The 27,885-nt window shown below is 46.8% G+C and overlaps 1 protein-coding gene across 4 annotated transcripts in view; it reads left to right on the forward strand.

The window, feature by feature from the left end:
* The window catches only part of LOC143832055 (hyaluronidase-1-like), a 39,357-nt gene extending 11,521 nt beyond the window's left edge, over positions 1-27,836 (forward strand). The window contains exons 2-5 of one of the 4 annotated variants that reach the window (XM_077325833.1): positions 19,161-20,166; positions 23,906-23,995; positions 26,237-26,410; positions 26,816-26,972. In XM_077325833.1, the coding sequence (XP_077181948.1) occupies positions 19,161-20,166; positions 23,906-23,995; positions 26,237-26,407 (1,267 nt within the window). In that variant the 3' untranslated portion in view covers positions 26,408-26,410; positions 26,816-26,972. Of the gene's footprint in view, positions 1-7,382; positions 7,602-19,160; positions 20,167-23,905; positions 23,996-26,236; positions 26,411-26,815 lie in introns of those variants that run through there. The other 3 variants (XM_077325831.1, XM_077325830.1, XM_077325832.1) reach the window with 3 other exon arrangements.
* Positions 27,837-27,885: the final 49 nt, after the last annotated feature.

Consider the following 27,885-nt stretch of genomic DNA (forward strand, 5'->3'; position numbering starts at 1 on the left):
ACATAAGAAGATCTTGCTGGAATAGATCCAGTAGTCCATCTAGTCCAGTGTCCTGCTTCACATAACATAGACGCCAAGTACTTCTCCCCAATTCTGTTGCCATCCTCCAAGAAGGATCTGGAGAGCTGGAATTACTGATCCCCAGGCTACAGATTTCATTTCCCCTGAAGCAGAAGGTCACTTTGAAAGGCAGACTCTATGGCATTATATGGCTAAGGTCCCTCCCCTCTCTCCCAAACATGGTCACCATAATCTCACCCTCCAAATCTCTAGGAATTTCCCAATACAGGGCTGACAACCCCAATCATGGGCAGCATTAAATGTGGGCTCATGTGTGCCTGACTTAGCATAGGATCAGGCTGTCAGTTTGTCTGATCCTGATCCAATGGACAGCCTCACTCTGCCATCCCAAGCCATCGTCCTTAAGACCAGATCAGCCTCTTCTCTCCAAGCCCAGACACCTGCATTATTTCCCCAATTTCCTCTAAGCAACTACAGTACAAAAGCCTGCGTATCCCTGGCTGGGTATAAGCTGATAGTACTACCAGCCTATTGGATGGAGCTGCCTAACGACTGTACACATCTCTCCCTTTCCCTTAACTACTTCTCAGTATGCATCTTAAGAATGGCAGCTGGGAGAGCCCCCAATCCTGGCAAATTCCAGACCACTTTACAGCCTCTCCTGCTATTATGTGAAACTGATTCCCCAGGCAGCTGCATTTCCAGGCATCTATTAGCCGGTATTCTGTATCACAAAGGGAATGATCAGGCGCACAAAGGTAGTTGAGATGCCTGTTGGCTGGAGGAAATCACTCCCTCCTGGTCTCCCCAGGGCCTCCTTTAAGAGATATTAGCCACTGCAGGCCTTTCCCAGTAATCCCTTCCTCATACGATTGTTCCCCGAAGATACCTGGTCTACACACAATGTACTTCTTCAGGTCTTCCCTACCCAACCACAGCAAAGCCTTATAAGCAGTTTTGTCTGTTGATTCCTCAGATGGGGAGTTATTGCTGTGAATACTTTATAACCTCGCAGGCAATTCACTGGCTTATCAGCAATCTAACGTCAATGCCTCATTTGCCTTTGTTGTTTTTCTATCAGGGCAAAAGGCTTTTCCTGTCCTTATAGCAGACATTCTTCTGATATGTGCCAACATATATACAAAAGCATACCTTTACCATCCATATGAAGTAATTTAGAGGAACTGCTACAACCCCCTGGTTCTATATTTTGGAATGTTCTTAGTGGATTGACTCCAAACCTCCATTTTTCTGTACATGTGAAGAAAGCGTGCCTATTTACCACTCTGATTAAGAGATATACACAGTCATGTGCAGTGCCTGTACTCCTGACCTCTGTCTGTTGGTTGGAAGGGCTGCGCAGAATCTATATATATCCAAGAGTGTATTCATAGGAGACAGTGCCATGTTGAAAGGGAACCCTCATTTTTTCAGAGTTTCCAATTCTGTGGCGAGCTCTCTATGTGTATCCAGTTGGATGTAAATGGATTAATACCATCCAATCAATGTGTAGAAATAGGGAACCAGAACAACATGTGTGATCCCTGTGCCCACATAGGCACACTGAAATAAGGACCAAAAGAAGTAACCATTAGCTGACTCTCTGCTAGAGGTCAGTCATGACTGAAAGAGAGTCAGTCTGGCTCTGCCCTTTCTTACTACATGGCTTTGCCTTGCATCTCAGGAACTTTAAAAAACAAAACACTGTGCATTTCTTCCCTTGTTTAATTAGATGGTTGATGGGTGCCTCAGAGTACCTGCTTAAGGTTCATTTCTCATCTATTATTAGTCTAGGTCAGGATTTGTGAGTTTGATTTAAAAACAAAACTCTTCTCTGCAAACCAGTTCTTCAGACTGGAGGGGCCCTGCGTGAGAAGTCATAGTGGTTCCCATTTCAGTGCTGGACATGGAAGGAATGTTAATGCTGCCTACAGACTTTTAGAACTATATTGTGTAGGGCAGAACAGACATTTATCAAGCATCCACCCCTCTCTAGTCTGCCCACAGTCCTGGTGAAACTGCAGGGGGGCCTGTTCTGTTAAGGAGCACATGTCTCTGCCTGATTAAATTGTTTATACACAAAGGGATCTGACCAAATTTTATGTAAATTCTGTCTCTTCTATCTCCCACACTTAGGAGTGGTTTTCACCAACTCTGATTGGATTGAATTCTCTGATTCGTATAAATATCTGCTTTGTATCTGATGAAGGGAACCCCTAACCCACCACCCCACGTGCTTTTTGTTAGTCTCAGGCGCAACTGGATGGAGGTTTCCTCTGGCTGCATCAGACTAATACAGCTACTGCTCTGGGATTCTTAGGAGTTCTGTAATAGAGTTGCCAACCTCCAGATAGTGGCTGGAGATCTCCTGCTGTTACAACTGACTGCCAGGAGACAGAAATCAGTTACTCTGGAGAAAATGGCTGCTTTGGAGGGTGGACTCTACGGCACTATTCCCCACTGAAGTCCTTCCCCTCTCTGAGCCCTGCCCTTCTCAGGCTCCACCCACAAAATATCCGGGGGTTTTCTTACCCGGAGCTGGCAATCCTAACTATATACCATGCTAGAAATGAGTAGATCTGGTAGCTGATGTATATGAGGTTTAGTGAATGATTCATTTATCAAGTGCAGGGTGGATAACTATTTAGAATGGAGTTGGTCAAACTGTGGCTCTCCAAATGTCTATGGACTACAATTACCATGGGCCCTCGCTAGCACCATGCTGTCAGGGGCTCATGGTACTTGTAGTCCATGGACATCTGGAGAGCCACTTTGGCCACCCCTGATTTAGAAGAATACTTGTGATTACATTTGTGGAAAATAAATATAAGCCGAGCCCTTTGGAGACCAGTCTTCAATTACGGTAACTTCAAATGCTGTGCATGCATGTACACACACACACACACGTCTGCCCTAATCTTCTTCCATAGTGTCTGTTTAGCTTCTTGAGGATGAGAGTGCTCAGGGACCCAGAGGGAAAGACAAACCGCTACTGTTTCGATGTCACTGGATTGTGAAATGAGCCATGCACAGCAGGTGGGACTGGGCCACATAGACTTCAGGAAATTGTATTTCCCAGCAGCTCATGGGGATTTGCCTTTAACTCAACAAAATCAAGGGCTGCTTTTGGATGCAATTCTCTGGAATAAGTGCACTCCCAACAGAGTCAAATTATCTCCAACCTCCTGATGTCATTTGGAACAGCTGAGAACCAGGGGAAACTGCCTGGCAAAATGAAGGACGTAGTGGCTGGCAAACAGGCTTACTAGCCTCCAGATGTCAGCCTGTCGTTTGCCAGTATCTGTGGCAGACACGCCATCTGCATTCATCACTCAGGAGGTCATGGTTGCCAGATTTGCGCAACATTTGTGACAGATTTCTGTAGATAGATGCACAAATTTGCCATTCCTGATGAAATCAAAGAGACAGGCATATTTAGCATTCAGAGAAAAAACTAGAAGTGTCCAATGGAAGGTGATCCCTGGTTGAGACGCAAGCCAACCCTCTCTCAAGCAGAACTCAGAAAAATCTGTCATTTGGAGTTTTACCCTAACTTCACTCCCCCTACGTAATAAGTGAAGAGCAGCCTGGGAAAAGAAACAATACTTTCCAAATGTGAAAAAGCCACTTTGCTTAGCTTTAATTAATTAATTAAAATGGTCCTATGCTGCCTTTCAACCCAAATAGGGTCCCCAAGGCAGCAGGCATTAAAACACGTCAACATGAAAACATTTGAGACATTAAAACAGCATTTAAAAGAAGGTACATAGAAACAATTAAAAACATCTAAACCCGTAATACAATCATCATTGATTACTGCTCTCCTAATCGGCTTGGTGATATTTACAGCATACTTTATTGTTTTCTGTGTGTAGCCATTGGTAGGACCAGCCAGGCTCAAAATGTTGTGATCATGTATTCACACTTTGGCTGTCTCTGGAGAGGTGGTGTCACGATGCCTGGGGGTGGGAGGATATGCCATTTCGCCTGACCCCATGGGGCAAAGCCTTATGGTGTGTCACTAATGGAGTGTCGCATCCCGCAAGGGGGTGGGAAGTGCTGACGGTGATCCAGAGCTCCTCCAGGGAGTAATGTTTAGCCTCTCCTCCTCTTACTATGGCAGGCAGTTTTGTCCAGATGACCAGATGGCATCTGATGCCTCAAAGAGTCAGGCAATGGGCTAAAAAGGCATTGATCCCCACACTGTTCCTCAAAGCCAGGCTACCAGTTTTGTGTTTCCTAGCTGCTGGGGGTGTCTGTACTAGAACAAACTGGGTGTGGTATATCCATGTAATTTCTGTAGCTGCCATGGAGTGGACTACACGATTTGAATATGTTAGGATTGCCAGTGGAAATGCTAAGGTTGACAGCACTCCTGATATGTATTTCACTGTCTGAAGGTCCCCTGTCTGTAGAATTAAAAGGGCTGGTGCTTGTCTTGGGCACAGCGGCTCCTGAGCCAAGGTTCACCAGTATTCCTCTCTTCCCCGCAGGTGGGGGCAGGTGGGAGAGGAGTGCAGACCCCTGTCAAAGTTTCCCTCTCCCCAAGGGCTTTACACCAAGCAGAGGGCACTTTGGATAGCAAAGATCGTGGATGAGGAAAGACTGGGAAGAGAAACCATAGATGACAGGAAGGTTTAGCGCATCTGCCCATGTCCAGAGCCAGCATGGTGCAGTCATTAGCCTGTCAATTAAGCTCTAGGACAGGGGTAGTCAACCTGTGGTCCTCCAGATGTTCGTGGACTACAATTCCCATGAGCCCCTGCCAGCAAATGCTGGGGGCTCATGGGAATTGTAGTCCATGGACATCTGGAGGACCACAGGTTGACTACCCCTGCTCTAGGAGACCCAGGTTCCAATTCACACTCAACTATGGAAGTTCACCTGGTGACCTTGAGCCAGTCATTCTTTCCCAGCTTAACCAACCTCACAGGGTTGGTTTGAGAAGAAAATGACAAAACAATGTTATAAGCTGCTTTGAGTCACTGGAAGAGACAAGTAAGCACAAGAGTTGAACAGGATACACACTGTGCTTTTTAGATGATTGGAGCAGATCAGGATTCAGGTGCATGGATCTGCCAAAGTCTCATATAATTTCAGGTATAAATACTCCTCCGTAGAGGAATGCCAGTGTATTAGGCAATTTTAAAATAGTAGTAGGAAATCCGCATGAACCATTTTCCTGCTGCTTTGGCAGAAATCTGTGATCCATGTTGCAGCTTGCGCGCTGTCCAGCATGTTTTGACTTTGGGGCCTGTACCTTTCATTATCACCGGCTTCCCCCTCACTCTGTGAAACTCCCAGGCAGGCAGCTGCATATTCCATTAGACTGCATGCCCTGGGAAGCCTGTAGCCTTAATGTCTCTGAAGGCAGACTAAAATGCACGCAGATGGGCTTCCGTGCAATCTCCGAAACAAGATGTCAGGGAGATGAGCTCTTCCTTCTCCCCAAGTAGTAGAAAAAGCAGGACATTGCAATGTTTGCGCATCCTTCATATGGGCTGCTTTTCTCTGCATTTCAAGCTTGGTATGAAATTTTTGGATCTTAAGAACAAGTATTTGCAATCCTGGTGACAGCATTACCCCCTCCCCACACACACACATGCACACATGCACACGCGCGCACACGCAAAGGCTGGGAAATTCCTAGAGATTTGGAGTCAGAGCAGAGAGACTTCGAGAAGGTAGAGTTTGCAGGAGGGAAGTTGGCGGAAACGTGATGCCAGATTGTCCACCCTTTGAAGCTACCATTGTCTCCAAAACTGACCTCTGCTACTCTGTTGTCTGGAGATGTGGAACACTAGGCCCCATCTGGAGATTGCAAACTGAGCCCCAGTTAGTCCACTGGACTGAAAACAAGAGGTAGGTGCTAACCAATTGTAAATTTTTTAAAGGATTATCCTTTCCCTTCTCAAGAGCCTGTTATTTCTGAATGGCTCAACTGTATTGTTTAGAGACTCTTACCATTCATGCTTTGAGGGCTGCTTCACACTGGTTTTGCAACTGTGATGTTGTCAGTGCAAGAGGTGTGCATGTGACAATATTTGAGTGACTGTATGTGGCTTCCATCAGAGCCCTGAGATTGCCTTTGGCTCCTTGCCAAATGTACTTATGTCAGCAAACATGGAACTGTTGCTACATAATGTGTGAAGCAGCCTGAAGAAGTTCCAGCTCCGGAATATCCCTCCTTTGGGTCACCCTAGAGTCCCTTTTGCACAGCATTCCAAAGTTAATGAAGATGCTCCCAGGGAAAGCTGTCTGCCTTGCAGACAGCTGGGGCCAGGGTCAATCCTGGTCATCTCCAGTTAAAAGGTGCAGGTAGAAGATGATGTGAAAAAGACCCGAGTTGCTGCCAGTCAGGGGAGAAATGACAGAGCAATGATCTTGCTCAGGGAAGGAAACCTTGATGTGCTCTTGCATGGCGGCAGGGTGGGATTGGAGCAACAAACAAGTAGGACCCCTGCACATTTCCCAACACACCTAGGTCAAGCACAGGGCTAGTATTTTTGCTTGTGAATGCTTATGATTAGCCTCCCACAAACAGAAACTGGTGGTAAAGGTGGAGGGTAAAGGTGCAATGCTGGAGCATTGCGCATGTGAAGCACTGCCATGGCATCCAAGCTTATATGTACAGCTGTGCAATCAGAAAGCCCGAAAAAGCAGGATTCCTAAGCATTCGTGCACCCACAACTGTCCTTGCATCCAACATCAGGGAATGTGCATCCCTCCAAAAGCCCTGCCTCCAGGATCAGCCTTCCTTCCTTCCCTCCCGTTCTCCACCAAAGACTGGGACGCAGCACCTGAAAAGAAAGGCATCCTGCCTGCTCCACTGAAGAGTCCGTAGAGGAGAGGCGGAAAGTTTTCCCTTCCAACGTTGCAAACCGCGGCTGGTCCTGGGTGGCGGCTGGTCTTGTCCCCACTAGCCAACGTTTTTAACATTGGTCAGTGGAAGGTTTTTTTTGGGGAGGGGGGAGATGATGTGTCAACTTGGAGTGATTGTAACTAGAGAAGGCTCTGGGGGCAGCCCGGAGGGTCACTCTGCGCACCGCGGGCGCCTTTTCGCAAAATGCGCGGGAGGAAAGAGGGACGCCGAAAGGCTCCGCAGGGCAAGCCTGTGCGGTGCGCGCCAGTGTGTGTGTGGTCGCGGCCACCGCCCCCCCTCCCCCCGCGTAGTATAGTCCGAGTGAATGAACACAGCAGGCGCACACACGCACGCCTCCCTCCCCATCGAGCACGAGGGGAGTGTGGCGGAGGTGCGGATCAGCACAGCAAGCGGGCAGACACGGGCTGTACCACTCCGCGGGCCGGGGGGGGGGGCGCAGCCACAGGTAGTTCCCCCCTCCCCGCCTCCCTCCCCGCCGGTCCTCGTAGGCTCAGCTGGGCAGCGCCTCGTTCCCAGGCGCGGCGAGGGATGCGAGCGAGGCGCGCGGTGGCGGCGGCGGCGGCACCCGGGGCAGCCTGAGGGGCAGGAGGCGGGCGCGGGCTTCGCAGGTGCCTCCGAGGACAGCCCCAGTGGGGAAGTGGGCGGGCGGCTGGACCCGCGGCCCCCGGCTGGCTCCCATGGCTGCCCAACTCCGCAGGTAGGTCCCCCCCCCGCCCCGCTCTCTCCCGCGGGGAAGCCGGTGGCGGGCGAAGCAGCCGGGGCGGAGCCACCTGTTGGAGAGAGGAGCTCGGCGCCCCCCGCCCGCCCGCCCGCCCGCCCGCGGTGCCACCTGTGGGTGGAGGGAGCGCTCGCCTTCAGGCTTGGAAAAACGCGAGCCCCCCGCCTCCCCCCCCCGGCGTCCCCGCTGCCCGTCGGCGGGGCTGGGAGAATCCGAGGGGTGGCGGCAGAAGGGCTTTTTGTCCCGGAGGGCGGGGAGGGGGAGAGCGCTCGGTCGCCTGGCTTGGCTCTCGCCGCCTTCCAGCTGATCGCAGCCGAAGTTCCCTGGCCTTCATCCCGCCGCCCGCTCACGCAGCACGAGAGCTCGGTCGGCCGCTCGGGCGCTTCTCTGACATCCCTCCTCGGGCAACGCGAGGGTTAAACCGTCCCCCCCCCCCCCCGCATGCTCTTTGCGACTCATCCCCACTGTGAATAAAATAATTCCCCGTGGGAGCATGTGCATGTATGCATTGGGCATATACGTGATACGGGGCTCTGTGACGCCTGTTTTTAAAACAAAGACTTCTGTCTTGAAAATAAGAAAGCTTTAAAGCCCAACATTTTAACCCGGCTGCAACTTGAAGCCTTGTTCTGGATGAATTTGACAGTGTTGGATTCCTGTGTCCTCAGGCTTAATTCTGTATGTGAGAGACTTCAGAGTGGGACCCTAATTTCACAAGATCAGATATTTAAGAAATCAATTTCTCCTCTGAGAAGATGCTAAACAAAGAAGGGCAAAGGAGCTGTGCTTTATTGCTTGTGCCCCAAATCAAGTGTATGCTGCAAAGCAGTCATTATTGGGCGTGTTGAGTCCTAGCAAAAGTGGGAAAGGCCAGCAGTGGGGCAAGGAACAAATGACATGATGCAATGTGGGTGCAGTAAAATGAGTGTAAACCTGTTCAGTGGTTTCCCCATGTACCTGGTTAACTCCTGTGCCCTGTATCACCCCAGAGTGCAGAAAGGAGTGAGAAGGTCCTCCTGGTCAGGCTGACACCTGGGACGTCCTGTGTGATGCTGAAGTGCTTCACTCTGGCCGAATCATTCCTCGGATCTCTAGTCAGAAATGTCAGTGTCTTCTCCTCTTCCCTGGGCTATCCTGAGCGCTAGCAGAAGGCTCATTCCCACGGACGGCTGTCCTTAGCCACCAGGCTGTCTGTCTGCCATCTCCCCTGGCCATGCATTCCTAAGAACGCTTTCCTGTAAGTCCCAATGGACAGAGTGGAGTAGGATTTGGAGTACGCCTCTTCTGGATTGTTTTCTCAGGGCACTAGCATTTCAAACTCTAGTAAGCTACTGTTAGGGCTTGTAGCCTTTAACACAATAGTTAACTTTTAAAAGAATGTGTTGAGGCAGATATCCAGTAGACTAAAGGCTTTATGGAAATAGGGACCATTTGGGAAGCAGTGTTTGTGATGTGCAGCAGTTACAGCATAAGTTGCTAGAAAAATCAGTAGCTGTCCAGAGCACTGATACCACTGTGGTTTAAAAAAAAAAAGTACCCTAAATACTTTCTTGTTAACTATTTAAAGTGAAGTGATACACTTTGTGCCCCTCATTAGTTCAAGTCCCCACAACCACGGCTGGATGCAGTGGGCACTGGGAGGGACAAGCTCTGGGTTTACCCTGTCCATCCAGGGCACAGTAAGTGGTCGAGGACCATTATCAGATGGCAACATCCCCCAGCATTGCATTTTGCCAGGCTTTTATGTTGCACAAAAATGAGCACAGATGGGACAGGGCAGGACAGGGTTAATGCTTAATATCATTTGTCCCCCCACAAGTCTTGCTAATTTAGCACAGCAATAGGCACCTTTGATAGAAAAGTCGTAGTACAACCTATGGGAATTGCAACGGATGGGCAGCATAGCTTTTACTTGGCTTGTCTGATGTGGGTGCCGTCATTGCTAGAGCGATGCAAGCTCTGCATGCTTCTGCAAATGCCAGATAGACCTCAGATGCTGAAGCACCAAAGAGCCACTCGTGTTCACTTAAAATGAAAATAGTTTGAGGGATTTCCAGGTACACAAATTTGGTGGAGGGTATCTGAAGATGCTTAATTTGACTCCTGTGGAATTGTACTGTATCAAACCACTGATGATTTCCCTTCCAATTGTGTGTATAGGCGGGAATCATACATACATTTGTGTTTTAATAAACACCAGACTAACAGTGCAATCTTAATCAACGCTACTATATTAACTTTAATGGATTTAGACAGGTGTAATTCTGTTTAGGCTTGCACTATGAAGTAAATTGATGTGTGATAAATGTGTGTATCTGTACACCGGTTCTCATCTTCCTTACATTGCTCTCTCTCTCTCTCTCTCTCTCTCTCTCTCATACAAAACAAAATCAGAGTTTTGAGCTTTCGAGTGCAAGCACTCTTCCTCAGACTATGAACTACCATCATGACTGTGGGAATATATAAGCAAAAGTTAATCCTGTTAAATTAGTAAACTGTGTCACAGCATCCAAATACAGCCAGGTGCTGCTTCAGACCAACATGGCTACCCACTTGAATCTATCTCTAATACAAAGTGATTGTGATGTTTGTTCATGCTAAAAGTATCTGGGACCCATATAAGGGCCATGATGCTAAGGGGTGGGGAGGCACTCTTTTCTCTCTTGCCACTTTCCTTCAGACACAAAGATACACACAGAATATTCTGTAACCCATATAGTAACCAATACACACACACACACTCCCTGTGGGCAAACAGCGGTTCCGTGTGGCCATTAGCTGAATCCTCCACCCTAGATCCTTGGCAGCTCTTCAAGTTATTTTTTTTAAACTACCACTGATCTCTCTGGTCAAGTCTAGATTGGTTCTATGACTTCTACAATTGTAGATTATGAATCTGGGTGTTCTCCTTTAATTTATGTTGCAATGTTGTGATTATACCGTCTTAAAATATTGGTTGACTGCTGCCTGGTCTTGCCAACATAGTCAAGAATAGTACTTTACCTTTTTGTCAGCAAAATGAGAAAATGATACTCCTATGTATATAGTATGTTATTTGCCAGAGATGTGAAACTTTCCTTTACAGTGGGGGAACATTCTGAACTGGTTGGAGCCTTGAAAGATATTCCCTGGCTTTGTTTATCCCCCTCTGTGTGTTGTGCGTTGTGCATTGTGTGCATGCACCTGTGGAGATATGAAGAAAACAGAATTCAATGTGATGTGTTATCATTAAATGTCTAAACTTTTGCCGCTGTAACTCTGCATTCAAAGTCAAGCCAAAAGAGGAAGTACCTGTGAGCTTTAGTGAGGTGCTTAGCTTGTCTCAAACTGCAACCCTATCACTCTTTTGGGGTGCCACAAATCCCATCTCAAAACAGAAGCCACATAAATGCCTGTTCTGGTTTGTGTTATATATTTAATTCAACTATTTATAGACCATCTTTTCCCACATAATGGGCCCAAGGTGGCAATACAAAAATAATTTAACTTGGCCAGTGTTTCACTGCTTATCATTCCTCTATGATGTTGTTGGGTGGCCTTCCACCAAACTATCATAACTTGCGAGCTGCTCTATGCGATGCTAAGAGCAGGAAACTCCCCCCCCCTCCCCTTTCAGTTCTCAGCTAAGCCATGAACTCACTGGGTGGTCTTAGGCTGAGGCGAAGAGAAAAGCTTGCCTCTCTGCAAAGATGGGTGTTGAGGGGGACATTGCGGTCTTACTGAAAGGGGCATTCTAAGGATTACTGAGTGAAGCACTATGAGTGCTACTTAGGAAAATGTACTGTAATTAAATTAAATATTGACTATTATGATTAAGCAAAACCACATGAGCAATGGAAGTCCCGCAGACCCCCATTAAGAGCAGAAGGAAGGAACTGGCAACGTCTGCAAATTTCTATGTGAAGAAAGTGTTCGGTAGCAGGTGGTGATCTAGTTTTAAACCAAGCCAGAGTGCGTGAGCCAGAGGGGCTGAACCCTGCCCATTCTTCATCACATTGGGGTTCTTTTCAGCATTTTCTCCCAGCCTGGCCAACTTCGGACAGCAGACCTGAGCTGGGAGGACAATGCTGAATTAAATGGGGTGTAGTGAGGCCTAGAGGACTTTCTTCTGCCTACCTGACCTGGCATGGGGGAGAGGCTCCCTTGGGAATTTTATTCCAGGAGGGTGAGGTTGAGGGGAGTTATGCCCATTGAAGTATGTGGTTTCCCTTTGAAACCAATGGAAAACAACGGTCAGATTAGCTTTCTAACATGAGTTGCTTTAATGCTGTTATTATATCATCTCCTTTAGGTTTTAGAATAAAATCAGAGCCCAGTAGCACCTTAAAGACCAACAAAGATTTATTCAGGGCGTGACCTTTCGAGTGCAAGCACTCTTCACCAGACTATGATCTTCTTACATGACAGGGAATATATAGCAAAAATCAATTCTGTTACATCAGTAGACTGTGTCACAACCAAATACAAGTTTTAGAAACAACCAGTTAATGCAATACAGTTTTTTGCACATCCCTTTATAGCAGTGGTCCCCAACCTTTTTTTGGCTGGGGACCGGCAGGGCGACGAACACGCCCGCGCAGTGCGCATGCGTGGCCACGCCCGCGCAGCACGCATGCACGGCTGAAATCATGCATGCGCAGCACTTTCGTGCATGCGTAAAAGTGCCGCGCAAGCGCGATTTCGGCCGCACAGCACGCCCTGATTCCCTCTCCCCCCCTCCCGCAGTAAGAAGCTTCCCGGGCCGCAAGCTTGCAGCCTGGGAGTTTTTTACTGCGGGGGGGGGGCAGGGAGAGGGAACCGCGGCCCGGCGCCCTGGCCTTCGCGGCCCAGCACCAGGCCTCGGACCGCAGGTTGGGGACCACTGCTTTATAGTACATTTCTTCTCCAAATTGCCTCAGAAGTTGCTGGTTTGAGGTGACTTCTGAGACCCAGAGATCAAGTGGGTATATTGCTTTGACTCCTAGGCTGATGATGAATGTTTAGACAAAAGGACTATAATTACTTACTCTGTGCTTCAAGTACAGAAAGGAAAGTTAAGTTCTGCCTTTTGGGCAGTAAATGTTTCTCCACACCGCCCTCCTTTCCCACAATCTTCTGCCATTTGATTCTTGGGAAGGAAATCTTATCTCAAAAACAGAGCTGCTGCTTCAGTCTTCCCCCTAGGTATAGTCTGCGCTTTTGAACATTAGGTTCAAATAAAGCATGCTTCTCCTTTACAGCTCAGAAAGAATGATTCTGCTCTTGGCAAGGCTCGGTAAACAAAGAGTGCATAATCTCTGGCACAGCCATTGAGCCCGCAATTTCCGTTAGTTTCATGGCAAGTCCAGGGGACCAGAGAAGAGCCTTGCAGGTGTTCAGGATCTGTATAGAAAGAAAGCAGCAAATGAAGGTTTTGCTTGCATCCAGTACTAGGTTCCAGCATTTGTTTATAAATGAACACACACACCCCAATTTAAAAAAAAGTCTTTGATAATGAACAAGAATGGGAAAACCATGAGTCCTTCTTGCATTCCTGTAGCCATCCAAGCAACCTGGCATTCAGGCAGGCACGCTGAGAACTATAGCCCCAGGGCGCACCAGGGCGCTATACATCAGAGGCATTTGAGGAAGCATCCAGAGCGCCAGGAGATGTGGGGGTTCTGCCCCTATTCATTGGATGGATAAACATAGTACTGCAAACAGAAGGAGCCGTCCTGCAGAACAGGAACAAGGCAGGTGCGTGGATGAGGAGAGATCCAAATGAACAAACAAAACTAAAAGAAATTGTGTCAGTGACAAATGATGGCATTCTTTTGAAACAAATGGAATTCTTCTGTGTGGGACCTCAAAGAAATTAACTCCTGGTAATGACATTGGCGAGAAATTGCTTTCTGTTTATTTTTCTGGTCATCTTCTTAAATGAAGCAACACATAGTAACTATTAAACATTCTGTTTAGCAATTATATCACTGGTTACACTTCCCATCTAAGATGTTGCACTAGAATGATAGATTTTATAGCTAGATTAGAGTCCAATAATGCCTTAGAAACCAACTATTAAGGGTATAAGTTTTTGAGAGCCAAAGCTTCCTTCATCAGACATGAATAGAAATAAGATCTCTGTCTTTGTATCCTCATCAGGTGGTCAGAGGAGTGTTGCAAAGAATGCTTGTAAAGGACATAAGGCTACAATACATACTGTAGTCAGCTTGATTAGAACAGGAGGGAAATGTTTGGGGGCATTTGCCTTGGCAGAGCAACCTTTGCTTCAATTAATTCCCTTGGCTATTTAGAAATTCTGAATATTCCATTGCTGTTTAGAAGGGCCAGAGCTTTCCAGAAGCCATTAACAAGTTGTTTCTTTGATGTATCCTAGAATATGTACAGAAGGCAGGAAGAAGGAAGAACAAGGCGACTTTCCCTTATTGGTGCACCCCTTAAATTTGGAAGGGAAGAGCAGATAGACCACAAGCCTCCAAGATGTGTCTGATTTCAGTAGCTCTCAAATTGGTAACTTACTTTCCCCCTCAGTTAGTAATTTAACTCTGAGGTACTGCCAGTGGCTGTATAGATGGCTGTAAAAGGGAATTAGATTTATGGAGGATAGGTCTGTCACAAGGATTAACAGGAACTTCCTTATCCAGCTGGGTGGATCAGCGGGTGGCCTGTTTGATATGTGGATAGCTTTGCCTTACTGAAACATCCTTCGGGGGCCCTGTTTCATTCATTCATTCATTCATTCATTCATTCATTCATTCATTCATTCATTCATTCATTCATTCATTCATTCATTCAATTTATATACCACCCTTCCCAAAGGCTCAGGACAGTTCACATAAACCAGAAACAATACAGATAACTTTGTTTAATAAAGCAACAACAACATGGAACAGTAGAAAAATTAAACATTGAAGTAACTCCTACTGACAGCTCAGTGGGTTGGGTGGAATTGTGGTGGGTGCCATAGGAGGGAGGCTCAGGGAGAGGACCCATGGGACTTGGTGGTTCAGATCGACCTCAACCAAATGCCTGGTGGAGGAGCTCCCTTTTGCAGGCCCTGCGGAATTGTGGCTTGAGAGTTTTGTGGCAGGGCACTTTGTGCAAGCAGGCTTTTTGCCTCATGCAGCTGCTGGGTGTAGAATGGGTGTGTGCATGTTAGCAAGTGTGACTGAGCGGATTACGTGCCTTGAATCGGTACTTGGGAGCAGGGACTTGACAATGGCAACTGTAATCAAGGTTTACAGAAAATCAAATCAAATGATGGAGGCGGCTTCTAGCACATCGGACTAAGCCATGTTTTCTGGGATCTCGCTCTGGGTATTAGTGCCTAATGCTTTTGAGTACAGTGTTTCACCTCTTGGGAACATTACGTTTAATACAAGTCAGCCATGACTGGAGGCTGTAATCATCAGATGTCTGTTCGGTGGCCTGTGCAGAATGAGGTTAATGTGACTGCTCAGTTCCCAGTGGAACTGGCCCCAATTAAGCTGGGAGAGGGGATATTCAGTGTAAAACCACAGAAGGAGTGGGAGCTGGGCACCCTGGTTTTCTGCACTCTTCTGGTACTATATAATATAGATTGCTGGGCCCCTGAGGCCCTGAGCAGAGAAGCTCCCTTAATTAGCACATGCCGATGTAAGGATGCAGCAAAGTTAGGCACAGCAAAAGTAGGCGAGCTTTTTCCTGTTGCAAATAGCTTTGCAAGCAGATTCATGTCCCCAAAGCCGGATAGTCTCCAAAGAGCAGCCCGCTCTCTCCCTCATTCATGTCTAGTGCAAATTGAATTGCTCAGCAAATTAGCTTGGGGGGAAACCTCCTGGAGCAGCGGCAATTAGGAAGTAGGCAGCCTCCCCTTTAGAAAGGATCTTAATGCAGAGAAAGGAGCCTTTTAAAAGCAATCTGATTCATTGTCATACATTTGTCACCAGCCCTACTTAATCCTACCCAGCCCGCTCCTGACCTCAACCCTGGAATGCAACAGTAAAATTCAAAGGAGGTGGGGGCAGGTCTGTAGAGTGCATGGATGTTGAATATCGTAAAGAAGGCAGAGGTTTCAGAGGCTGCAGAATGCTGAGAGGCAAAGATATCGCTGAAAATGTCTGTGATCAAAGGAGAACCACAAAGCCCTGCACAAGAGTTGCGTGTGCTTGTATTCTGTGAGCAGTCACTCTTTGAAGGGAGGGCCAGTTTGCTCTGAGTTAGCTGAAGTTCAAGGTCAGAATGTGGTTTCTTTTACATTTTATCTATTTATTTATATTATGCATAGTGCTGGTTTCTCACAGGGACTCAAGGAAGATTACACATAAGGAGCAAGTCAACACAATGGGACATTAAGTGACCAGTGCATTAGGATGTTAGAAGTCTGGAATCACCAGAAAGGATGAAACATAGCATAAGTTTCCCATTCCACATTTGGCCATACAGAAATTCCATAACAGAGTCCTACCCACAATAAGCTATGCACAGTATGGACAACAGTCCCTAATCATTTATCCAAGCAACTTTGTAGAATTATGTTGTGCAATACAGCCCTGTTCACTGTGCAGAAAAGCCCTCTCAAAGAGTTCAGTTTTGTGTAGTTTGTAGAAAGACAGCATTTGATATTTGAGAGCCCACTCAGTGTACTGGCTGAAGGTGCTGGGGTAGGACTGGGACCCCTCCCCCCACGCCCCAGTTCAAAGCCCCAATCTGGGTGATCTTGGGTCTGTTGCACTCTCTAACTTGTATAACAGGAGATGGTGTAAGGGTCAAATTAAGCAGGAGAGAACTGTGTATGCCACACTGAGTTTCCCTGGAGAAGTGGCGAGATAAGACCTGTGTCAGAACAGTCCTGCTCTGACCTGCAGACCCTATTCCACCCTGCTTTCCTGGGTTTTCCTAACACCTGAAGGGCCTTCTCTCTCTCTCTCTCTCTCTCTCTCAACCACTGCCGCCTCATGGCCTTTATAGGGCTTGTCGACTGGGAGGGCCAGGACACCCCGCTTTCCTTCTGAGCTCTGCAGCCCTGTTTCTGTGTTTGTTGCTAGCCAGAGTCTGGTTATCACTGAAACAGCTTATTATTTTGTACACTGTTGGGGAAATAGACACTTGCCAACTGACTGTCCCCTTCCACTTGGCATTCCTTTTAAATTCCATGTCTAGGGATGTCAGCCTCCTTGAGGGGCCTGGAGATCCCCTGGAATTACAGCTAATCACCATATTATGGAGATCAGTTCCCCTGGATAAAATGTATGCTTCGGATGGCATCTGTGGTATTATAGCTCACTGTCCTCTCCAGACTCCATCCCCCAGTTGCCAGGAGTTTCCCAACCAATATCTGACAACCCATCTCCCCCAGAGAAACTTAAGCCAAAGAAACCTAAGTGCGTCCAAGATGGTAGAAGACTTGGTGGTACAGAGATCCACTACCATTATCATCTAAAGATATAAAGTACTAGGAGCCAAGCCCATTGCATTCAGGAATACAACAGGTGCTAGATTGAGGGGTAGGGGTGGAAGAACTTTGTCGATGGCCTCTCCCTCCCCCCAGGGCCTGGAAAGTCTGCAGGATGGAGGCCCCCAGGAAGGGAACTCCCTGGCAGGGGCAGTTCTCACACAGCAGGGATCTTCAGCCTCCAAGCCTCGGAAGGAAGTGGAAAGAGGAGGGGGTGGTCAGGGGTGAGACGGAAGGCAACTGGCTGGCTACTGGACAGACTGGCAAGCTGATTGGAGGAAGAGGCGCTCAGGGGCGGGACAGCCACCCTGAGTGGGTGTTAAGCGCTGAGTGGCACTTAAGCCATGAGACCTGCTCCTCCTTCAAGACCTTACCAGAAATATATGATGTAGAACAGATTTGAATATAGGTATGGACCAATGGGAGGCATTGTAGATCAATGAACTGTAGTTTACTGAATGTCAAATGTTAAAGGAAAATTGGTATACAATATTTTATAGATGGTATATATGTCTAAAAGGTATAGTAAAGGTCAATATTGTACCAGACAATATCAAAATATATAGTAAACTTGTTAAATATATGGTAATAGCTGTCAGGATCTTATATGCATCAAGATGGGGAAAAAAATCCTTACCAGATCTTGTAGAGTAGTTACCGTATTTGCCGGCGTATAAGATGCGTTTCCAACATTTCCACTCAAAATATAGAGTTTGTTATATACCCGCCCCGCCCCGCCCTTGCATCTCCCTGTGACTGCCACTAGTGCACAAATGAGCATGTGTGAGCTCTGCGTAGACAAGGGGTGGGCCGGAGTGCTGCTGCTTTCCGCTGAGCAGAACGGGCTGGTCACGCCGAAAAGGCTGGCACCCCTGTCTCGCTGCTGATGCTCGCCACAGCCATGCTGATGACCCGCCGCGACCGCGCTGGATACCGCGTGATACTGGATGGTATGTAGAATGAGGTGGGCGGGCATCGGGAGGCCACTATGGGCAGCTATGTCTATCCCAACTGAAGTGCACCCGGTGTATAGGACAACCCCCCCCCCACTTGGAGGCATGTTTTTCAGGGGGGGAAAGTAGTCTTATACGCCATCAAAACCTGTAAATAAATTGATAGAATATGGGACAATGGGAAAACTTATGTATCTGATGCAAAACATATCAATATCAGATTTTAATCTAAAATGGAGTCCAGTATTTGAATGTATTGAATGATATGATGAGATAGAAAGAAAGAAATAATTGATTTATATGACGTGTATGTAAACAATGGAAATATGAATTCAGCAGGGGGGTGGATTCAGCAGGTACAATGGAAAAATATGTGACATATTGTGAATATTGTGATAAATCAGCTTAATATCATAGTTCTCTAAATGAAATCTACAGTGCTTTCTTTTCTTTTAAAAGTTATAAAATATTTATTTAAAAGAAAATATTCACAAGGAAATTTTAAGCACTGCAAGAGATTGAGCAAGGGATTTCAAAGAAAAGTGTAAAACACAATTTCTTCTTCCCTCCTATAATTGTCCCTCCTCTACAATTTCTCTATAACACTGCTCAACTGGGTACCCCAGTTGAAGAGTGATGTAGACAAACTGGAGCGTGTCCAGAGGAGGGCAACAAAGATGGTGAGGGATTTGGAGACCAAGACCTATGAAGAAAGGTTGGGGGAGCTTGGTCTGTTTAGCCTGGAGTGGAGACAACTGAGAGGGGATCTGATAACCATCTTCAAGTATTTGAAAGGGTGCCATATCGAGGATGGAGCAGAGTTGTTCTCTCTTGCCCTAGAGGGAAAGACCAGAACAAATGGGATGAAATTAATTTAAAAGAAATCCTGTCTAAACACCCAGAAGAAGTTCCTGACAGTTAAAGTGGTTTCTCAGTGGAACAGGCTTCCTCGGGAGGTGGTGGGTTCTCCATCTTTGGAAATTTTTAAACAGAGGCTGGATAGCCATCAGACAGAGAGGCTGATTCTGTGAAGGCTTAAGGGGGTGGCAGGTTACAGTCGATGAGTGATAGGGTTGTGAGCGTGCTGCATGTGGGGGGGGGTTGGACTAGATGACACAGGAGCTCCCTTCATACTCTATTATTCTATGATTCTCTTTTCTGTCCTTTCTGCAGCATTGTCCACAATGCAGAAACCTGCTCGACAAGGCCGTCTGAGCAGATTTCGGCACACTTCAGGCTACACAAGTCTTTCTGTCGCCACACTTTCCTGCTGCTGCTTTGGCTGTGTCCTGACCTGCCTGCTGCCAATCCTCACTTGAAGCCATCCCTACCCCCAGTTGTTCCAGGCAGCCCTTTTCTAGTGGCCTGGAATGCACCAACAGCTCGATGTGCAGCCTCCTATGGTGTGCCACTGAACTTGGACTCCTATAATATCCTGGTGAATTCTCAGGAAGCCTTTGTGGGTGGGAACATCACCATCTTCTACTACGACCAGCTAGGCTTGTATCCCTTCTACTTGAACTCCACCCTCCCACCCACTGCCGTCAACGGTGGCTGCCCTCAGAACGCCAGCCTCACAGAACACCTGGATAAGATGAAAGAGGACGTGGCTGTGGCTATGCCGTCGAACTATTTTTCAGGCCTCTCAGTCATTGACTGGGAGAACTGGAGGCCCCTGTGGATACGGAACTGGGACAAGAAAAATATCTACCGGCACATGTCTCTTCAGCTGGTAAGGCAAAGGAACCCTGGCCTTTCTGAAGACAAGGTGGAAATGAAGGCCAGGTGGGAATTTGAGTCGGCTGCAAAAGATTTAATGTCTGAGACACTCCGGTTAGCTCGGTCTCTGCGCCCCAATGGTTGGTGGGGCTATTACCTCTTTCCAGAGTGCTATAACTACCACTACCTGGATGACTTCGAGAGCTTCTCCGGGCACTGCCCCCCTCTGGAGCTGCAGCGTAACAATGAGCTGATGTGGCTGTGGGAGCAGAGCAGAGCTCTCTACCCTTCAATCTACATGGAGGAGGTGCTGAGAAGTTCCATGCAAGGGAAGAAATTTGTGTGGGCCAAAGTGGGTGAAGCCCTGAGAGTGGCTGAGTTGCCTTCCTGCCAGCATTCCCTGCCTGTCTTTGTGTATGCCAGGCCGTTCTATACCTACACGCTGAAGGCATTGACGCAGGTGATACTTGGGTTGTAGAATTTCTGGGGATTTAGAGGAAGCACCTAGCAAAGGCGAATGGGAGAGAGCTCAGTGGCAATATCATGGCACAGGGTGTACCTGCCAAAGCTGCTGTTACTCCCAGGGAAACTGATCTCTGCACCTTATTATTATCATTATCATTATCATTTGGATTTGGATTTATAGCCCACCATTCCCCTAAGGCTCGTGGAGGTTAACAGCATATAAAACCCCATAAAACCCCTAATACATAAAAACACCCTAACACACAATCATATCATCCAACCCAACAATGGCGACATTATCCAAGGAGGAGACCAGGGATCACTGCGTGTGTAACCCTGAAAAGAGAAGAGAAGAGGGGGGAGGTGATCTTACCATGAGGTACTGGCCTCAGCCGTAGACCTGGTGGAAGAGCTCCATTTTGCAGGCCCTGCGGAAAGCTGATAAATCCTGCAGGGTCTGCAGCTCTTCCGGGAGCTCATTCCACCAGGTAGGGGCCAGGACTGAGAAGGCCGGGCCCTGGTTGAGGCCAGACGCGCCTCCCGGGAGCCGGGCATCACCAACAAGCTTGTCCCCACAGAGCGTAAGGCCCTGTGGGGGGCATAGGGCATCAGGCGGTCCCTCAAGTATGTGGGTCCTAGACCACGGAGGACCTTAAAGGTTAGAACCAAAACCTTGAACCTGATCCGGCTAGCAATTGGTAGCCGATACAGCTGCCTCAGCACAGGCTGGACGTGGGTCCTCCAAGATGTTCCTGTGAGGACCCTAGCAGCTGCATTTTGCACCAGCTGTAGTTTACAGATCAGGCGAAAGGGTAGGCCTGCGTAGAGCGAGTAACAGAAATCTATTCTAGAGGCCAGGTGGTCAGGAGACAGGTAGGGCACTAGTAGCCGAGCCTGGCGAAGATAGGAAAAAGCCTGGCCTGCTATCTTCTTGGCCTCGGCCTCCAATGTTAACGAAGCATCCAAGGTCACACCCAAATTCCTGGCTTGGGACGTGATGGTCAGTTGCGTCCTGGCCAAGGTGGGTGGTCGCGCTTCCTGAGCTGCTCCCTTCCCCCCAAACCTGGAGATGAATTGTGATTGCAGGAGTACTTCAAGCCTTACCTTGAGGTTGGCAAACCTAGGTGACATGCTTGCCCTGCTCCAGTTTGTTCCAGAACTATCCATTGGAGGTTTGCCTTGAGCCTAGCATACTTGCTGGATAATCAGAAGTTCACTTCCTGAGCTGAAATCACAGTAAACTGATACAGCAAAAGGGCCACATTCTGATCTGGAAGGTTTTTGGCTGACATCTTACCTGTGCCTAGGGCTGCCAGCATGAGGATGGCAGCCAGCTGGAAAGTCACCCTGAGGGTCGCCTTTGCTGATGATGTAATGACATCACTTGTGGTCTGACTGGAAGCCACTTCTGTGCATTACCAGTGATGCTTTTAGCATTTGGCTAACATCACCAGCAACATACTGGTGTCGATTCCAGTTGCATCAGAAGGAATGTCATTGATTGCATTAAGATGCTGAAGATCACACCTCCTAGTTCCTTCCCCCTCCATTTTTCTCCTGCTGCTCAGCTGAGCAGCAGCAGAAGGGCCTACTGGAAGAGGAAGAGTTGCACCTTCTCTACTTGAAGGAAGCTCAACGCGGCTTCCATTCGCCACCCCTTTCCTCCCCCCACAACAGACACCCTGTGAGGTAGGTGAGGCTGAGAGAGCCCTGATATTCCTGCTTGGTCAGAACAGCTTTATCAGTGCTGCGGCAAGCCCAAGGTCACCCAACTGGCCGCATGTTGGGGAGCGGGGAATCGAACCCGGCATGCCAGATTAGAAGTCCGCACTCCTAACCACTACACCAAGCTAGCTCTATAGTGTGTATGGGGGGACCCTTTAGTGAGAACTTGGCAAGCTTGCCTCTGTCATAAATATACTATGTGGCCTTAGACAAGTTGCTCTGTCTTAGACTTACATCTGCAGTTGAGGGTAATAAATATTGGCCTCCCCCTTACTGGTCTTTTGTAAGAACTGCAGCATGAACACTGAACAAGCTGTTACAGGAAGAGAAATTGATGCATTGAATTGCGACTTACGTAGGAATTACAAGAGTGGGGGGTGGGGGCTAATTTTGTTTAGACAAAGAATGAGATGTAATAAGAGTATTACCAAATGGACAAAGGGAGAACAGTCCGGGCAATAGAAAGACTTTGCTTCCCGTATAATGCATTTTTCCCTTTAGCTTTCTTGCATCAGCTTGAGATCTTCACTATTCATTGTATGATGCTAAGTCTGATACATGCAGAGCATTGAATATTCATACACACATTTCTTACCACATTGCTAGCAACACTTGCTGGAAATACTCATTGTGGTTTTCTTCTGATTATGCAGAGTAAAAGTTTGTATTTGTGATTCCAAAGTATTTGGGGGCCTGACAGCAGGGTTAGAGATCTGTTAGGAATCCTTGTTTTTGATGCTGCCAATTTTTATAAAATGACCTCAGTATTTAAAACATGCATGTTGACTTTGCATGCTTTTCCATTTTACTTTAGAATTAAGGTTTTCCCCCCACTAGATTGAAATTGGTTAGCTGTATGATTTACTGATAAACTCACAGTTGCCTTCTGTACCTGCACACATAAGCCCATCTTCCTTTGCCCTCAGCAGTGTATCCAGCATTAAATGGAACTGACATTCTCATGTAAAAACAAAGTCAAAGAAATATGGGTTCAATTAGAAGGTTTGGTTTCGCCTGCAGTTAAATTTCTGTAGATCTTAGGTTTCAGTGGAAAGAAACAGCTAGATTTGAGTCCAGTAACACCTCAGCCACCAACAATAATAGGGTGGGAGGGTAGGAGCTTTTGAGACTCAGCACCCCCTTGATCCAATACTGACGAGCTTTGACTTGTGAAAGCTTAGACCTTAAAATCTTGTTGTTATCATAGATGCTACTGGATTAAAATGTAGCTGTCCCACTACAGACCAGTATGGCTACCCAATGAAAAGAAGGAGTTACAATATTTATGTGAAAGTGAAGTCTATGCTGTTCATATTAGAAGGAACCAAGATCCTTTCTCTGGAAGGTCAACATAGTTCATGAAGGCTGCAGAACCTTCTTAACAGTTAACTTTTTTCAGCGGGCTAAGCAAGTGATCCCTAAATTCTGTTTCTGAAAGGTGGGCCAGAGAAAAAGTAAAACCTGAGGGCAGGGCAAAACACAGAATTGATCCTTCCTTGTTTCTCACTGGTGCTCCCACTGTGGATGGACAGTTGAGGAAGTGCCTTAGCAGCATCTGGGATTATCCCCAGGTGCCACCCCCTTCTATCTGCGGCATCAGACAGAAAGAGTCAAAGAAGTAGGCTTCTTATTACAGAGACAAGCTCTTTCCTGGCTTGGACAAAACCATGGCTAGGAACTGGTACTCATGAGGACACATGCATACCACTTACCTGTGCTGGTGACTTCTGGGAAATGTAGCAGAAGGCTGCCTCTATAAGACAGCAATATGTGAATAAGCTGTAAAGATCTCAAGCCTCAGAAGTTTCCTAAGATTTGAAAATCAAAAGCCCAACAAAAAGAACAACTCCATAATGTTTATTTTAAGTGAGTATCATGATTTGTAGTCATTTTGTTGTTAATGTGGCTGATTTAATACCCTTCATGTATATGGGGAATTATGTCTGTCAGCAGCAGCCAGGATATTATTTCCCTGTGAATTTATGTAATTCTTTCTGTTGCTGTTCCAGATGGATTTGGTATACACAATTGGACAGGCAGCAGCCATGGGGACTCATGGCATTGTACTCTGGGGAGACGCAGACTATTCCCGCAACCGGGTAATTTAACAGTAGCTCTTGAGGCTTTCCGTGTCTCTCATCTGTCTTGCTTGATGTTCAGCTCAGGTTAACTGGCAAAAGGAGAAACTAGAATTGTTTCTATATGCTTAGTACTTACTTGCATAAAAACCCTAGGAGGAATAAGCAACAGGAGGAGAAGCGCTGTTACTATCTTTTCTTTATTGATAATATTGCTGTTGCGGGGAGAGGGGGAACTTGCACATTCTGCTGATTTCTGAAATGTAATTATTAAGCGGTAATAAATGCTCAGAGGGCTTTTGCTTATTTCCAGTGTGAACATCATCACCGTGTTGTGGTGTTCAGAATTAAAACCAAACTGTGTTTCATAATTTCCTAAAATTATACAGTGTGGATGCCTGTCTGACATGCTCAGGAAAGTAGTTCTGTAGTGTTGGGACCATCACTGGAAAGGACACAAAATCAATTTGGTCAGAAGAGGTGAGGTGTTGCAAAGGGACCTATTGGAGCAGATGGTCCTACAGAATAGATGGAGAATGTGCCTAGATGGGAATTAAAACACAAAGCTGTTTTCTACTCAGGCCGTTTCCCACAAATTGTATGAATGAATGGAATTTGTGTCTGGCCCATTCAAACTGCACCTTCCAACGTGGCTATATCCTCCAGGTAAACTGATCTCTGTTGATCTGTAACTGGTTGATCTCCAACTACCACCTGGAGGTTGACACTTGACACAGATTTATCCCTTTAACGAGAATTAGGCCCTTTTTATATAGACCTGTCTGCAGGTATTGTATGAAGGATTGAATTTATTTATTTATTTATTTATTTATTTATTTATTTATTTATTTATTTATTTATTTATTTATTTAATGTTTTGATTTCTATACTGCTGCACTCAGTTGACTTGTGGTGGTTACAATAAAACGGTAAGAACACAGTTAAACCCCTCAAAACACCTCTTAGTACAATTAACAAATTACAAGATGGCAGTCGATAGGAATTCCAAAAAAAATCCACCCCCCATCCCCGTTCAGTACATGGTAACTCTGGGACCCCGTACTGGCCTCAACCATATGCCTGGTGGAAGAGCTCCATCTTACAGGCCCTGCGGAAAACTGATAATTCCGACAGTGCCCTTAGCTCTTCCGTGAGTTCTTTCCATCAGGTTGGGGTCAGGGTTGAAGAGACCCTGGTCTTGGTCAAGGCCAGGCAGAAGTCCCGGGACAACCAGTAGATTCATTCCTGCAGAGTGAAGAGCCCTGCGGGGGACATAGACAAATAAGCAGTCCCGCAGATAAGCAGGACCCAGGCCGCATAAGGCCTTATAGGTTAAAACCAATTCCTTGAACTTGACCTGGAAGCAGACTGGTAACCAGTGCAGATGGTGTAGCTCCAGCTGAATGTGGGCCCCCCAAGGTGTACTAGTGAGGACCCTCGCAGCTGCATTTTGTACCAGCTGTGGTTTCCAGATCAAAGCCAAGGGAAGGCCCGCATAGAGCAAGTTACAGTCTATCCTGGAAGTGACTGTTGCAAGGATCACTGTAGCGAAGGGTTCTGAGGACAGGTAGGGTGCTAGTAGCCATGCTTGGTGCAGATGGAAAAATGCCACTCGGGCTACCTTTGTGACCTGAGCCTCCATAGAAAGAGAGGCATCAAAGGTAACTCCTAAATTCCTGGCAGTTGGTTCAGATGTTAATTGTGTCCCGTCCAGGCATGGGAGGCATGCTTCCTGATCCTGGCCTCTTCTGCCCAGCCACAGGCCCTCTGTCTTGGAGGGGTTGTGTTTCAGACGACTCTGCATGAGCCATCCAGCCACTCCTTCCAAACAACTGGCAAATATATGGGGGGGGGGAGAGTCCGGCCAGCTGTCCATTACGAGGTAGAGCTGGGTGTCATCCGAATTGGTGTGTTGAGGCAGTAGAGGGACAGATAGGAAGGGGGCATGAAGAAAGTTAGCATGGATTGCAAGAAAGAGATGAGAGGGCAGGATGAAGAGGAGAGGTGGTGGTATACATGTGGTGGCAGCAAGTGGAGAAGGCAAAGAGGGCCAACCCAAGCCTTTTCAAAGGAGATCATGGAGCCTATTTATCTTCTCTGTTAAATTGGTACAAACTGCTGTATCCACAATCTTGTCTCCAGATAGGGTTGCCAGTTCCAGGTTAGGAAATGCCCAGAAACTTCTGGGGTGGAGCATGAAGAGGGAAGGTTTTGGGGAGGGACTTCAGTGTGGGGAAATTCCATAATGTATACCTTTCGCAGTGGCCATTTTCTCCAGGTGAACTGATCTCTGTCATCTGGACAGCAGTTGTAACAGAAGTGCAGCCACCAACTAGATGCTGGCAACCCTATTTCCAGAGCACACTGTGCTGCCAAGCAAGGCCTCTTCTTCCCAAAGTGCATCAGCCAGGCAAAGAGTCTTGCAGCTTCTAGCTGGTAAATACAGATAATGACTGAAAGGTACACATCTTTTGCAGGATGCATTTGAGTTGTGCTTAGTTTTGATTGAGCAGCCTTGATCTCTGGGACATACAAACGTATATGGTCATGTCAACCCCCCTCCCAAAATGACCAATGATAGGCCTGGTGTGGGCGGGAAGGAGAGGGGCCCTGGGTGGGTGTGCACACAGCTATGTTTCACAACCATATTCAGCATGATTGCACCACTTCTGGAGGTTTCTTGAAGCCTGAAGAATGTTTCAGGGTTTTTTCAATGGTAAAAAAGTTGAGAAAGGCTGTTATAGGGAATATAATATACTTTAAGGTACTTAGCCAAACATTAGAGATTTTCCCTGGCAACTTGTAGCTCTGTGTTAACTGTTCCATTGTTCTTTCTCACAGACCAATTGCTTGAAGATCCAAGACTACCTGACGAGCACCTTAGGCCCCTACATAGTCAATGTGACCACGGCAGCCAAACTTTGCAGCCAGTTTATCTGCAATAACCACGGCCGTTGTATTCGCAGAAGGATGGACTCTGATGCCTACCTGCACCTCAATCCCCATTCCTTCCAAATCCGTGAAAATACAGATGGCAGTCCGACCCGGCTGTCAGTGATAGGGGCCTTAAGCCGCCAGCAGAAGGACAAGTTAAGGCAGGACTTCATCTGCCACTGCTACCAAGGCTGGAGGGGTGAACACTGCCATTCTTGGGGGAGGGGCATGAGACTAAGGACATGGAACTGGTGCATTGCTGGTGTAGTCCTGTTGCCGCTGCTGGTCTGGCATTTGTGAGCCATTTGGACCAGTTATTTATCAATGTGAATTTTGTGAAGCCGATAGTGTAAGGTGAATACCGCTTCCCTTTACTAAGTGGAGAGAAGGGAAGGGTGCTACAAGTATGTTGTTTGGTGGCAGAAGTCTTGTTAAGTGTTCCAGCTGTGTGACTCCCACAAATTTCCTAGGATGTCTTCTCCTTTGGTGTCTTTCTGGGAAAATGAAGTCATCTGGATGTGCCCAGTTTCATCCATAACCTATGCAGGATTCTAATCCTCCAACACACAAAGGATTTTTGTTTAGTTTTATAAGTATCTTCACCAGCATAGAAACAGCTTTAAAAATTCAACATGGTGCACATTCTCCTAAACTGTGACAAGAACAGTAGTTTTTAAATACTTTTTAATGAAAAAAAATTAATTTTATCCAACCAAGATGTGATATTTATAACAGTTAAAAATGATGCATTCATCTTTTACAATGTATTTAAGAAGATTATTTATGCACAGAGCAAACCCTTCCTACTTGAACAAGTTAGGTGCCCTTCAACTGTGATGTTTTAAATGTGTGTATAAACTACTTCATTATGAAGGGGGAAAATAATAGTTTAATTTTTAAATTAAATATTTTTTTCATATGACCCATATCTGCCCTAGCACTTGATTCCTCTAAACAACCTTACAACAGATCTGTTT

This window comes from Paroedura picta, chromosome 3 (assembly GCF_049243985.1).
Source record: "Paroedura picta isolate Pp20150507F chromosome 3, Ppicta_v3.0, whole genome shotgun sequence".
Lineage (NCBI taxonomy): Eukaryota > Metazoa > Chordata > Lepidosauria > Squamata > Gekkonidae > Paroedura > Paroedura picta.